At 48.6% G+C, this 13,346-nt stretch overlaps 1 protein-coding gene across 1 annotated transcript in view; it reads right to left on the reverse strand.

The window, feature by feature from the left end:
* The window catches only part of ATXN1 (ataxin 1), a 19,541-nt gene extending 18,549 nt beyond the window's left edge, over positions 1-992 (reverse strand). The window contains exons 1-2 of the mRNA XM_077769985.1: positions 977-992; positions 1-350 (exon numbers count right to left, since the gene is read on the reverse strand). The exon at positions 1-350 is cut by the window's left edge and continues 408 nt beyond it. Of these exons, the coding sequence (XP_077626111.1) occupies positions 1-350; positions 977-992 (366 nt within the window). The remainder of the gene's footprint in view (positions 351-976) is intronic.
* Between the last annotated feature and the right edge of the window lie 12,354 nt (positions 993-13,346).

The raw sequence follows: 13,346 nt of genomic DNA on the forward strand, positions 1-13,346 counted from the left end.
GCCCACCAGGATGAGCAGGGGCTGCGCGCCGGGGATCACCAGGTGCTGGGGCAGGCTGCCGGCGTAGGTGATGGCCTGCTGCTGGCCGCTCAGGTAGCCGATGACCGGCGCCTGCGTCCCCGCGTAGAAGGCGGTGGCGGGCAGTCCGACCGGGAGGGGCTCCGAGGCGCTGTGCGTGGTCTGGATGACCGTGTGGGGGGACAGCGTGGCGACGGCGGCGGCCTTGACGCCCTCGGGGCCCAGAGCCTGCTGCGGCGACAGCGCGTAGGCGCGGGGTCCCGGCTTCCCCAGGTGCAGGCCGCTCTTGTCGTTGAGGGCGGAGGGCGAGGCCTCCCGGTGCGCGGCCNCCCCTCCACGGTGACTGCTTCACTGGCTGGCTGGCTCTGGTTTTAGTCTGATACATGGAAAGTCACATTGGATTTCTGTGGAGGGTCCAGGCTCTTCATGAGGAATCATCTCCCCTTGGGTNAGAGGAAATCAAAATATCAGACTGAGACTAGGCCTCTGGCTTCCGCGTGAATTCCCCAAACCTGATCACAGCCCCGGCCTGAAAGCGACTAAAAGCCACTGGCCAGTTGGAGAGCACATGGGGAAGATGATGACATGGGGCAGGCCAGAAGCTTCCAGAAGACGCCTTGGGATGGCATCAACGACTCCCCTGAGAACGTCTCCATCTCCTAAGACAGGGTTCTCAATCCCCTTTCTTTTTTCTTTTCTTCTTAGAGGGGAGATGATTTAGCTCTTAAATTTCCTTTTCAGAAATGTCCCTTCTCTACCTCTTCTTTCCCTTGCTGGGAAATCACACGAAGCTCACAGCAAAGGTGACCTCAGAGGAAGTCAGCCTCAGACACAGGCGCTGGGAGGGGACAGGTGAGGAGCTGGGAAGGNCGGTCCCCGCCCACCTTCAGGTGTAAGGTCTGAAGCGTCACCTAGCGGAGCTACTACCCGAAGGTTCTGCCTGACTCAGGGTCCGTACTCTCATCCAAAGCCATTGCGTCTTCCCTCACACACACTCACGGCACCACACGCCAGCTCAGCAGAGCCAGCCAAAAATAATCATGTTCTCTACAAGTTTCCAAAGAATTCCCAGTACAGCTACTCATAGGGTAACAGAAAGCCAAGAGAAATCTGTGAGACAGTTAAAAAATGAATATGGTTATGGTTACCAAAAAAATAAAAGTGCACTAATAGGGCGGGCACATTGAAGGTTCCTCCTTAGTGACGGTTACACGCTTGCTTCCTTCCCCTTTCTGTCTTTCTTTCCAGGTAGTCTCTGCATTCTCTCTTCGCATCAGCTCTCTCCCTTTTTCGTTGGAAAGGGCCAACCCACCATTAACCCTAGAGATGAAACCTCTTTTCAGATCAATCAGCCCCAGGCGCTTCAATCTCGATCTATAAATAGTGGGCTGGGAGCCAGCTCTTACGGACATACAGCTCCGTCCCTCAGTGGCCGGTGACCTCGGAGTCACTGTGATTGTGCAGACAAATGGACGGCCACTGGCAACAGACAGACCATCAGTGGAACCCACAGGAACGGGGCAAACAAGCAGATGTGGGTGCCCCTTACAGGCAGCGGCTGCAGACCCAAGCACTGCCATCTGCTGGCATCCTGGGAAACTGAGGCACTGGGCTTTGGGTTTTAGCATTTCTCCTACCCAGACCCTCTTTTCTATGATCTGATTTTGTAAAATTTTTGTAATGTTTATTTTTGAGAGAGAAACAGAGCATGAGCGGGGGAGGGGCAGAGAGAGAGAGGGAGACACAGGATCCGAAGCAGGCTCCAGGCTCTGAGCTGTCAGCACAGAGCCAGATGTAGGGCTTGAACTCATGAACGGTGAGATTGTGACCTGAGCTGAAGTCGGACGCTTAACTGGCTGAGCCACCCAGGTGGCCCAATGTTTATTTTATTTACTTATTTATTTTTTAGTTTTACTTATTTTTGAGAGAGAAAGAGAGAGACAGCACAGGTTGGGGAGGGGCAGAGAGAGGGGGACACAGTGTACGCAGAAGCAGGCTCAGCGCTGACAGCAGACAGCCTGATGAGGGGCTCAAACCCACAAACCGCGAGATCATGACCTGAGCCTAACCGACTGAGCCACCAGCTGCCCCTTCTACCATCTGATTTTAAAACAAACACAAGGCAGCAAACAGCCTTCAGCATTCGATCCTTGCTGACGCAATGGGGACATCCCCGCGGTCACTAACATAGCCACTTTCTCTCTTCTGCCTGCACCAGCTTGCCCTTCATCTCTCCTGTGTAGCTGCACTACCCCAGCCTAGTCTGTAACTTTTTTTGGACCAATGATTTTCGTGGCCATGGTTACTCTTGCTTCAACATCATGGCCGATTATCACAATAAAAAGATGATTCAAGAGACAGTCCCTATCCTTAATGGTTGTGGTTAGGGGGATATGAGGCGGAAGTTTATAAATTTGGGGTCTCAACATCCAAGGTCATTTCAATAAGAACAGGACTTTATTCTTTATAAAGAGGCACATTAAAGACTGCGATGGAAACAAAAAATAAAGTGAAAAGATCTAGCACATTAATGCTGGAGAAATATCTGTGTTCAAGAACTAATGTCAATTATTTACCCTCCCGACCTAGGGCTTTTTATACGTTCAAAATGCCCCTGCTCTCAGTAGCTGTCTTTTATAAACAGTGCAGCACATAATTCACACGCAATACTTGCAAATCAATTAGGAGGCCAGTGTCATGTTCAAAACAATGACAGAATAAAATTAAATTACAAAATTATAAAAAAAACCCAGTTGCCCCTTCTGGCTGCTTAAAAAGTGCTGGCAATGATCTTTTAGGTTTAGATTTCGAGAGTCACTTAAAGAATTGCATAAGCTCCCACATTCCCAGATCAACTAGCAAAGTCATTTAGATCTACTCAAAGCAAACCGTTCCATGCGCCCCCTGCTGGCTCCATGGTAGCACTGCACCAAGAAAACCCCACAGGATTTCATTAGGGATGTTCATGCAAGAGTGATATGTCAGAATCCAAAATGAGACCATTTGCATACAGTAGGCCCAGCCAGTAAGGGAATAGGTTAATTAGCCCAAGGCAGCTGGAGGGAAGAAAAAGCAGCAGCATAAAAGTCCTTTCAAAGCCAAGCAAAATGTCAAACACATTCAGAAGAGGTCCATTAGCAATGCAAATGTAAAATTGCCTGTACAGCCGAATGCACAGTATACAAAACCAGAAAACCCCTCTGAAGGTACTTCTTAAAGAACCCAGATTTAGTGAATCTGAAAAGGAATGCTGACTTGGTTCTCAGTAGCGCCTTAGTTTATGTGTTAACTGTTTATTTGAGAGACACAGGCTTAGCGGGGCCCTGAAGACCTCTGTACAGGCTCCAGGGCTCGTCTTCTGCTAACGGAACACCAAGACATATTGGCCTTAATGCACGGATTCCAATTTATTCTTCTGAAAAGTGATCCATTGATAAATGTCTTCTGCAGATAATATTAATGATAAATCAAGGATCTAGGGACAAACACAGGACTTGGAGCAGCCTAGCGCCTGAATGATAGAAATTTCAACTCATCCTCCGCCCACATTTAGAATTTAGACGGGGCTCTCTGATTCCAGGGCCTGCGTCCCTTCTTCGCGCTCACTAGCTCTGTACTATCTGAATCTCCCATTAGGGAGGGAGAAGCACTGTGAGGGTAGGGATTGAGTCTTGCTGTATTTTCAGGGAACCACCAGAGGGCGCCACAGCTTGCCACCAGGTCCCTGGTACGCTTTTGAGTATTCATGGAATTGAAAGAATGGAGAGATATATTATGAAAGTGGAAAAGCAGGGAAGGGAGAAGGAAGGGAGAGAGAGATACAAAACCAAATAGAAAAAGAGGAAAAAGGAGAATGGGATTTTTGCTTTTTAGGGTCTTTCTAGTTGCAGACAAATGGCGTCTGTGTCCCTCATTACCTTCTTGGGGCTGAAACACACCAATGGTTTACCTGGGCCCCTGGGGGGCTCACTTCTGGATGTACCACAGAAAGATTTCTTCCCAACATGAGACCACACACTATTTTAGAAATGCTCAGTTCCCAAAGAGCCATATATGCAGATCCCATTGTTCAAACATTATTATTAAGAAAGTTATTGGATGAATCAAGGCAAATTTATTGAGGCTTTAACTACATACAGTTTGTCTGAGAATCTCTGTTCTGAATGCACTCATCTTAAGCATCTTTATGTCTACATATTAATCCATCCCTCTGTTAGGATCTTAGAGTTGAACTCCGTTCAATAAGGCTTTGCTCTCCAGAGTGCAGGCATCAAACCAGCAACACTAGTATCCTCTGCAGCTTTAGAAATATAGGATCTCCTCGCGGTTCGTGGGTTCGAGCCCCGCGTCGGGCTCTGTGCTGACTGCGAGCTCGGAGCCTGGAGCCTGTTTCGGAGTCTGTGTCTCCCTCTCTCTCTGACCCTCCCCTGCTCACTCTGTCTCTCTCTCTCTCTCTCTCCTAGAAATAAATAAAACATTAAAAAAAAATAAATATAGGATCTCAGGCCCCACTCTGCCCTCCTGACCTCCTGATTTAGAATCTGCATTTTAATGTGCGCCTTGGTGGCTCAGTCCATTGAGCCTCTGACTGGCTCAGGTCATGATCTCCTGGTTCACAAGTTTGAGCCCTGCGTGGGGCTCTGTGCTGACAGCCTGGAGCTGGCTTCGGAATCTGTCTCTCTCTCAAAAATAAATAAAAAACATTAAAAAAAATTAGACTCTGCATTTTAAAAGGTCTTCAGATGATTCATATGCACAGGACGGTTTCAGAAACTCAGGTATGAGATTAAATTTTCTAATCATAAGCTCCTAAGCAAATTAAACATCTCTAGCCTCTTTTTCGGATGCAGGAGGTGGTGAGAAACCAAAAGGAGAATGGATGGAGCCTTGGAGATAAGCGGCTAATATTTAGGAAATATTCCAGTGTTTATTTGGGGGTCAGTTAGACTCCACAGAGTTCTAAGTAACAAAGGCTCCCTTTCTTCTTCTTCTTTGTGTCTTCACAAAATATAAGGAAACGAGCTTTAAAAAAGCTGTTATCATCAATTTTATATGAGACTTCATCATCTCCAAGAAGAAAAACAAAATTTAACAAAAGAAGCCCCACACTTACATCTCTGCTATAATTCAAAAAAATATCCCCCACTACTGTGGGTTTATGCTCTTTCAGAAATGATAGGAAAATGAGAGGCTTCTGAGCTGGAAGATGTGGGAACGTGTCCCCACCGAGTCCAAGTCCTGTAAATAACAACCGCTTTACACGGGAGCCACTCCTAGAATTTGGATACATCCAGTCCTAAAAACGCACGCCAATGTCATGGCCGTAAAGGGAACCGCTCTGCCCGGCACACCCAGCTTGGTGTGGACCCCCTGATGCATCTGGGTCAGTTCTGGGAAAACCACAGGGCCGTTTAGCCTGGCCACGACAGGAGAGGTCACCGGGGCTCGCCAAGGATCCTCCAAGTCCTGACTTGCCAGCGTCCTTTCTATTCTCCTGCTAAACTGAAGGTCTGTGTAACGCACTCCAGACAGTTCTTCATTTAGGTTAACTATGAAAAGTAGGCTTAACTCTGTCATCCGTGGGGCTTCCCGGATGGAGAGAGGTGTGTGGGGTGAGAGCACAATTAGCTACCTTCACAGTGGATTGGACAAGCCCCAAGGGAAGCGGGTCACAGGTTCATTCATCAGATACTTAACTCAGTTCTAATATGAACAGTGGGCTGTAACTGTTCAGTGTCAGTGTGGAGCCAATGGTATGCCAGAGCTCTATTTTTAGTTCTGTTCTATTCAACATTTTGTTAGCGTTTTTTTTCTTTATCATATGTAGAGGTAACAGAAAGCTAGCAGAGAAGTCTTATGTATTATTGCAATTAATATTCAGATACAGGTATCCTATGCTTTTTGAAAGGTTGCATTATGCTTGGCTTTTGACTAAAGACCTACATTAGTACCTGCTTTTGCAAACCAAAAGGATTCCAAAGAGGATTTTGCTTTTACAAAAAAGGCTAAAAGCCAAAAAAAAAAAAAAAAAAAAAAAAAAATAGCATTCAGCATTACTGAGCTGTTTGTGGAGGTAGCTTGCACCCGAGAGTAGCGCCACCAAGCGCCTTTCTGGGGAACTACACCCAGCCTCTCCTCCAGCAGCCACAGCTGGAACTGTTCTTGGACAGTCAGGGCTTCATTGGGATTTACTTGGTGCGTCTGTTAGCAAGATGTGTCCTAAGGTATCGGAAGAGCCTAAGAGGTTATTTTGGGGGTCTGGGAATGCTACAACTTTCTCCATGTAAATCAATGGTAATTGCTTCTTCACTTAAGGCCATTAGTTTTCATAGGAACACTCAACTTTCAAAGAGTTGGGGGGGGGGCTATATATATCCTCAGAAGCTGGAAGTAATGGCACAAAATCAAGAAAATTAAGATTCCTGAGAATAAATGTAAATGCCTGCCTTTGGTTTCAACAGCTCAATTCATTTGGTAGCAGAGGCTGGAGAGATCTGGCTTAAGTTTGGTTCAAAGGAAGGAGCCTGGGAATTTTTTGTCTGACCATACATTTCATATGAACCAACAGTTTGGTCTGGTGCCTGAAAGGCTGGAATAATGATAAGCTTCGTTGATAAGAACGCAACGTTCAGAATAAAAGGGATAAATCCTGCAACATCATATGTTGGTAAAGCCACAGTCCAAGCACTGAGGTAAGGGGTCAGGGTACAGGGGGGCGGGTCTAGGGGGGACAGACTGGGTTAGTGAGAGGTCTGGGCACAAGGCGGGCCAGTACCAGCAGAGGCAGCTGAGCATATGTGGCCCGGAGAGAAACCGGAACATAAGAGAAATGATCAATCTCTACAGGGCTGATTACATGAGTAAGAACAGTAGAAATCGGAAAGTAATTAGAACTGTTAAGAATGGGTTGGGCTGCCTAATGAGGGGACCCCTGTGTCACCCCAAGTGTTGAGACTGAGTCTGAAGACTAGCTGATGGTCCCAGGTGAGTGGTGGAGACCCCTGTCCTGCCCAGGTGCTCATGCTCCCTACTTTTATATTTTTTTCATTACAAAGACTTTGAGACTATGATTTCACCCGTGTCAAGGTGGCTTGCTTATAAGCCTAGTCTAATTTCCAACTTTCCTTTCGCTGTGTCCTCAGTGCAAAGTGACTATTTGCTCTCTCTGCTTTGCTTAGCATAGAGCTTCACGGGGCAGGCCTCTTGGTCCAAAATGAGGGGGCTTCTGAAGGGGATGAAGGGTCCCCTCCAGGTCTCTTTGGGCCAGAGGCCCCTGGAGAGGTGGGCACAACTTTGCAGAAGAGGCTGAGAGCCGCACCCCAACACATGCGGACCCCCCTTCTCCCCTCTGCATCCTGTGACACGGACGGTAATCTTCACAGAAGTGCAATGAGCACGAAGAGAATCCAAGAATGACCGCTGAATCCACACTCTACCCAAGGGCTTAAGGACATAAAGAAAAGATACATGTATACCTTAATTTATACCACTAACAAGATAGGGTAGTGGACTCAACAGTGGACCCCCAAAAGGCATGGCCATCTGGAACTGATGAGTGTGACCTTTTTTGGAGAAAAAGGGAAAGTGATTCAGGATCTTGGGATAAGATGATGAGATTACCCAGGTGAGCCCTAAATCCAACGACAAGTCTCCTTGTAAGAGAAAGGCAGAGAAAGATCTGAGACACACAGACACCGTGTGAAGATGGGGGCGGAAACAATGAGGTTTTGTGGCCCCAAGCCAAGGATCACCTGAAGCCCCCTGAAGGCAGAGGGGTCAAGGACACACCCTCCCTGAGAGCCTCTGGCGGGAGCACTCTGATTTCAGACATCTGGTCCCCCAGATTGTGAGATGAGCGTCTCCTCTTTTATAAGCCCCTGTGTTTGTGGTAATTGGTTATGCAGTCCTAGGGCATTAATACGAATGGCTTCCATGTATCCGTCATCTACCGTATGCCAGTAACTCAACTCGAACATCTTATTTACTCCTCACAGCAAACTCTTGAGATTTGTATTTTTATCTCCATTTCTGCAGCCGGGGACACAGGCTTGGTTAAGGTCTCACAGTCAAGAGGGGAAGCCAGCACTGAAAACCACTTTCTCATTCTTTCCAACCATGATGCTGGGCAAACTGAGGTTCGGGGATGGCCCTGGTGATGGGAGCCCGATGGCAAAACTTCCATGTGGGGAAGACAGGATGCGTAGGGACGAGAGGGAGAAAAGACACCCAAGGAGCCTGGCACAAAAGCCAGACTGCAGCTGACGTGGTAGTCAGTGCCACGGGCTGGGGTGACGAAGGAGGAGAGGTCTGGATCTTGTCACCTTACAGGTAAGTGAGCCGGGGACCCCCAGCACCACCCAGCTCCAAGCTCAACACCACCCACCCAGTTCTGATCTGGATCATAGTGGAGCCCAGACCTCTCCCCCCCACCCCCCGCTGAGACAACATCCTGCGTGGCTCAGACATGCAGAACTGTGGACACGAACACTGTCTCTCCCCGTCAGTGGCCACAATGCACACGACACGGAGACAGGGATCTGCCCTGCCAGATGCGATTTCAGTAGGAGGAGGAAAGGCAGAGAAAACGGTGGCCTCGTGAAGAACAGTCTGGGGGGCCCTGTTCACGTATAGATTTTTTTTGGCAATGACACAGCCCCACTGGGGTGCCCCCCCGGCTGGGGGCGCATGCGGAGACCTGGCGTCCTTCTTCTGATGGAATGCCTTGACGGAGATGTTGGAGGGGATTCCTCAAGATGCAGGGCCGCTCTGGCTATTCTCCTACTCAAGTCCCCTGCCTGGCAAGCCGCTAAACCACCGTGTCCCTCGTCCCTAAGCGGGGCTCCGCTGTACGCTACCGCTGTCTGCAACACGGAGGGGCGGGCTTCACCACGCTTGGGTGAGAACTCTTCTCGGATTCCTGGCTTCTGCCATTACTGCCCCTGGCCAGCACGGGGACGGTGAGAGCGGGGGTATTTTTAGTGGGGTTCGCTCCCCCCACTGTGGGAACACAAGGGTAGGGTCCACCACGTGGGGACATGGCGCACGTCTGGGCGCCGGGGGACAGGATGCACGCAAAGAGGAGGGGAGGGGGCGAGGCTGGCAGCTGGGCCGGGCTGTCCCTGGAAGTCGGCTCACGTGGAATGTCACTGCAGCATCTGGGTCGCCAGTGTCCTCTGGCAGCCTGCCCGTGCTGGAATTCCTGGAAAGGCTCAAGATGGAAAAATAATCACTTGGAGGGATAACCATCTGGGTTGAAGCTGGTCCCAAATGAATTGTCCCACAGAGTTTGAGTTTTTAAGAAAAGCTGGAAATGCCTTTCTGTCACGACCTTCCCCGGCTCAATACACGAGCAAATGCCTTCCTGCTTTAACATGTCCTGTGAGCCAGACTCGCCGCCCCCGGACACCCATGCGTCTGTTTAGTCACCACGCTGGCCGAAGGCGGGGGACAGGCAGATGTACAGGCCCTCAGCGGACGCTGCATCGGTGTTTCTCCCCTGCCCTGGAGTGGCTGTTCGGGGGGTGGTTGGCCCCCCCCACGCTCTCATCCCTGAGACTAATGAAACAAGTTCACAGTAATGTAGTTAGAGTCCGGGCTGGAAGGACAGGGATCTGTCTTTTTTTTTCAAGTAAAAGAAGAAGGAAGGAAATCATGAATTTGGAGGGACTATGTGAAATTGACAAATAGTATATTTTCTGCCATCAAGTTGATGAGGCATCTAAATGTTTTCAGTTTTGAGAGAGCACAAGCAGGGGAGGGGCGGGGAGAGGAGGATGGGGGATCTGAGGCGGGCTCTGTGCTGACAGTAGAGAGCCCGACGCAGGGCTCGAACTCACGAACTCCAAGATCAAGACTCGAGCCGAAGTTGGGCGCTCAACTGACTGAGCCACCCAGGGGCCCCTCATTTTTTGACTCTCAATTTAATGTTTTTAGCCCTACAGGGGATAGCTCACTACAGAATTCACGCAGAGCTCACATCCATTGACATATCTGGAATATCAGAATAAATGTTAATATTATTATAGAAATACTGATAGGAAGGTAACACATCAATATTATTATTACTACTACTAAGAAGGAGGGCAGAGAGAATAAGAAAAATAAGCTGGGGTGGGTAGAGTGTAGGTTCTAAACCTGGCTTCAGCCCTAACTGCCTATGTAGTATGTTTTCTCTTTTAATGCAGTTTTTATCTTACTCAGATTATACATGTGCCCAGTTTAGGGATGCGAGTGTTTCAACAGTGTGTAATGCTGTAATTAATATCCCTGCCAAATAAATGGGCACAAGCACAGAGCCTGGCATAATGTACACACTCAATAAATGGTAGCCATCGTAATTATAATTCAGCAAATGCCTTCTCATCAGTTCCCAGTTCTTTCCCACCCTTGTCTGCGGCTAATCGCTCCTGCTTCTACACTAAAATCCAGTAGAGAACCTTCCAACCATCAATCCTTTCAAACATCTGGGGTTTCTTCCCTCACACTGTGATTTATACAAGAGACAAAGTCACGGATAACTGACCATTCGTTTTCTTTTTTCAGTTGATCAACGGAATGATCATCATTCCCAAAACACAGGCTGTCCTTCACACCAAAGAGCATGCAAACAACTCAACATATACAAGTAGAATAAACAGAAAGGGGGGCTTTGCTAAATGCAAGCTACGGGCATTTCCTGGTAAAGGGTAAGTGCATGGGTTCCTTCTTCCACTCCGCCTCCTTTTCCACAATACTTCTTGGATGAGTAATTCCCAAAAGGCGTGGCGGGGAGATGCAGAATCTTTTTCCACATCCCACAGGAAGGCTGCCAGCTATCTCCTTGCACAAACTCTCCTACATTTTGCTACACGGCCCGAAGAAAACCACCAGCAGTCGCTGGAAGAGGCTTCGATTCTACCAGCCGCCAGGGGCTGGATCTCTGAGAGATCAGATGGCCCAAGTGTATGCACAGAGAATGTGAAAATCCCCATCAAGTCAGAAAAATGCCTTTCTGGATCTAAGGCACTCTAAGAGGGTCTCAAAGCATTCGCTGCCCTTGATGTGGCCGGATGAAAGGAAAGTGGGAGCCTCTGGATAATCCATAAACTAACAAAGCATTCCTCCAGGGCTGTAAATGTTGGTTTCCCTTCTATGCTTGTTTGCCAGTCTTTGGGACACTGTGCAGTTTTTCAGTCTCCTCGACTACAAAGGGCCTGAGACGTCCTGGGACCCAGCCTCCCCAAGGCAAAGCAGGTACGACACAGGTCATTGAGGCCGTCTTTGTATACAGCTACAGGAATGCTCTGCACACAAGTAACAGCCAGTGTATGATCATCTTGTAAAGAAAAGGGGTGCTGAATCTCAGGGTGTAAGTGATTTGCCTAAGGCGACGTGGCTCATAAATGGCAGAGATAAGACGAAAGTCTTGGTTTCTCTGATACACAAACCTGGGTTCCATCTCTTGGATTGTGAGGGGATCTGCTGCTATGTAGTGTAGGACGAACCTTACTCAAAGACCGGTCTGGCCTCGGCAACCCCGCTTCTGGGAGGTCTGCCCAAGAGGAGTATGTCTATTTGCCTGGGGCAGAGGGAGGGTTGGCCACCAGATAAATCTAACCTTGTGGTTTGGGATGGGGGCTTTGGGCTATGCGGTATCACCCCAAAATCTGGAGGAACCAACCGTTAAAGGTATTCACCCGACCTCCAGGAGGGGCTGGGGGCAGAAAGCAGCCATGTGGGCAGTAGGTGGTGAAACTCCAATAAAAGCTCTAGACACCAAGGCTTGAGTCAATTTCCCTGGGCGGCAATACTCCATGTGTGTGCACTGTGGCCAGAGAAGGTCACCCTCCAGCTCCATGGGGAGAAGCTCAGCGCCTTTGGACGCCCCTGCCCCCCCGAAGTCTGCCCTATATGCCTCCTCCCTTGGCTGATTTCGGTCTGTATCCTTTCTCTGTGGTAATCTATAACTGTGAGTATAACAGCTTCCTGTGAGTTCTGTGAGTCCTTCTAGTGATTCTCGAACCTGAAAGTGGTTTGGGAAACTACTCCCCACACCAAAGTTGTAACTGGTGTCAGAATTGGGGGAAGTTTTGTGGGAACTGTCCTAACTTTGTATTTGGCCCATAAACCCCTTCTTATACTTCATGATGATTATACACTTAAGAGAGACAGATCAAGTAATAAACATAATAAATGAGGTCTACCAGGGCTCATGGGTGAGAACAAATCGTTAACCAAGGACTAGATCCGTCCAAATCTACGCACTTCCAAACACTGGCCGGGAAAATGAGTGGAACAGAAAGGGAGGAGCAGTAGACACTACCCAGCATCCTCCAGTCTGGGCCAGGGCCCAGTCAAGAGAGCCTCCTCATGGCAATCACCCAACAGCACACACATGTCAGAGCACTGAGTGGTTCAAGTGTTTTTAGGTCCAGAGTTTGAAGTATGGGAGCAGTGGGGGAAACCCATCAGCCAACTCGCTGGTGTCTTAATCTTCCCAGTTTGCTGAATGAACTGACTTGCTGGAAGTCTCCCATGGCCACTGGATGCTGACCAACCCACAAGACCAAGTGGAGGGCTGGGCCCCATAGAAAATGAAGTCACGCATGTGCTCGGGACAGTACTGATTTCAGTGTTCTTGGTTCTGGGCAACAACAGGTATCCTAGAGGCAGCAACTCTGGGCTGAGAGACAAGACACTGAGAGCCTTGATCTCAGGGCCTTACTCTGGGCACCTGTAGACCAAGAAGTCAACCCTCACTGCACATCAGACTCACCCAGGTTGCTTTTACCAACAATACCGACATCCAGACTCCCTCTAGGCAGCTAAATCAGACACTACCCGTCCCCCCCAGATGGCAGGGCCCAGCATTGGCATTTTAAAAGACGCATCAGGGGATTCTAACATGCAGCCAGAGGTGAGATCAGACATATGATCTTTGTACCGTTCTAACGCCAGCAGTCCTTGCCAGAATCTCTCAGTGATGCTTAAACACAACCTCCCATCCTCTACCCCACTCCACCAACAAAAAACGATGTTCTCACCTCCTTTCACTGCATTTTGAAAATAAATTTATATGTCCACAACAAGATACCACTACATACCCATTAGAATAGCCATTACTAAAAAAACAAAAAAAAAAAAAAGGAAAATAAGCTTTGCAGAACATAGGGAGAAACCAGGACCCTTGCGCATTGCTGGCGGGATCGTAACACGGTGCAGCCGCTGTGGAAAGCAGCTTGGGGGCTCCTCACAAAGTTAAGCGTAGAATCATCATGCGATCCCACAATTCTGTTTCAAGGCATACACCCGAAGGAACTGAGAGCAGAGACTCAAACAACACTGTATGC

Source organism: Crocuta crocuta, unplaced genomic scaffold, assembly GCF_008692635.1.
Source record: "Crocuta crocuta isolate KB4526 unplaced genomic scaffold, BGI_CrCroc_1.0 scaffold24, whole genome shotgun sequence".
Lineage (NCBI taxonomy): Eukaryota > Metazoa > Chordata > Mammalia > Carnivora > Hyaenidae > Crocuta > Crocuta crocuta.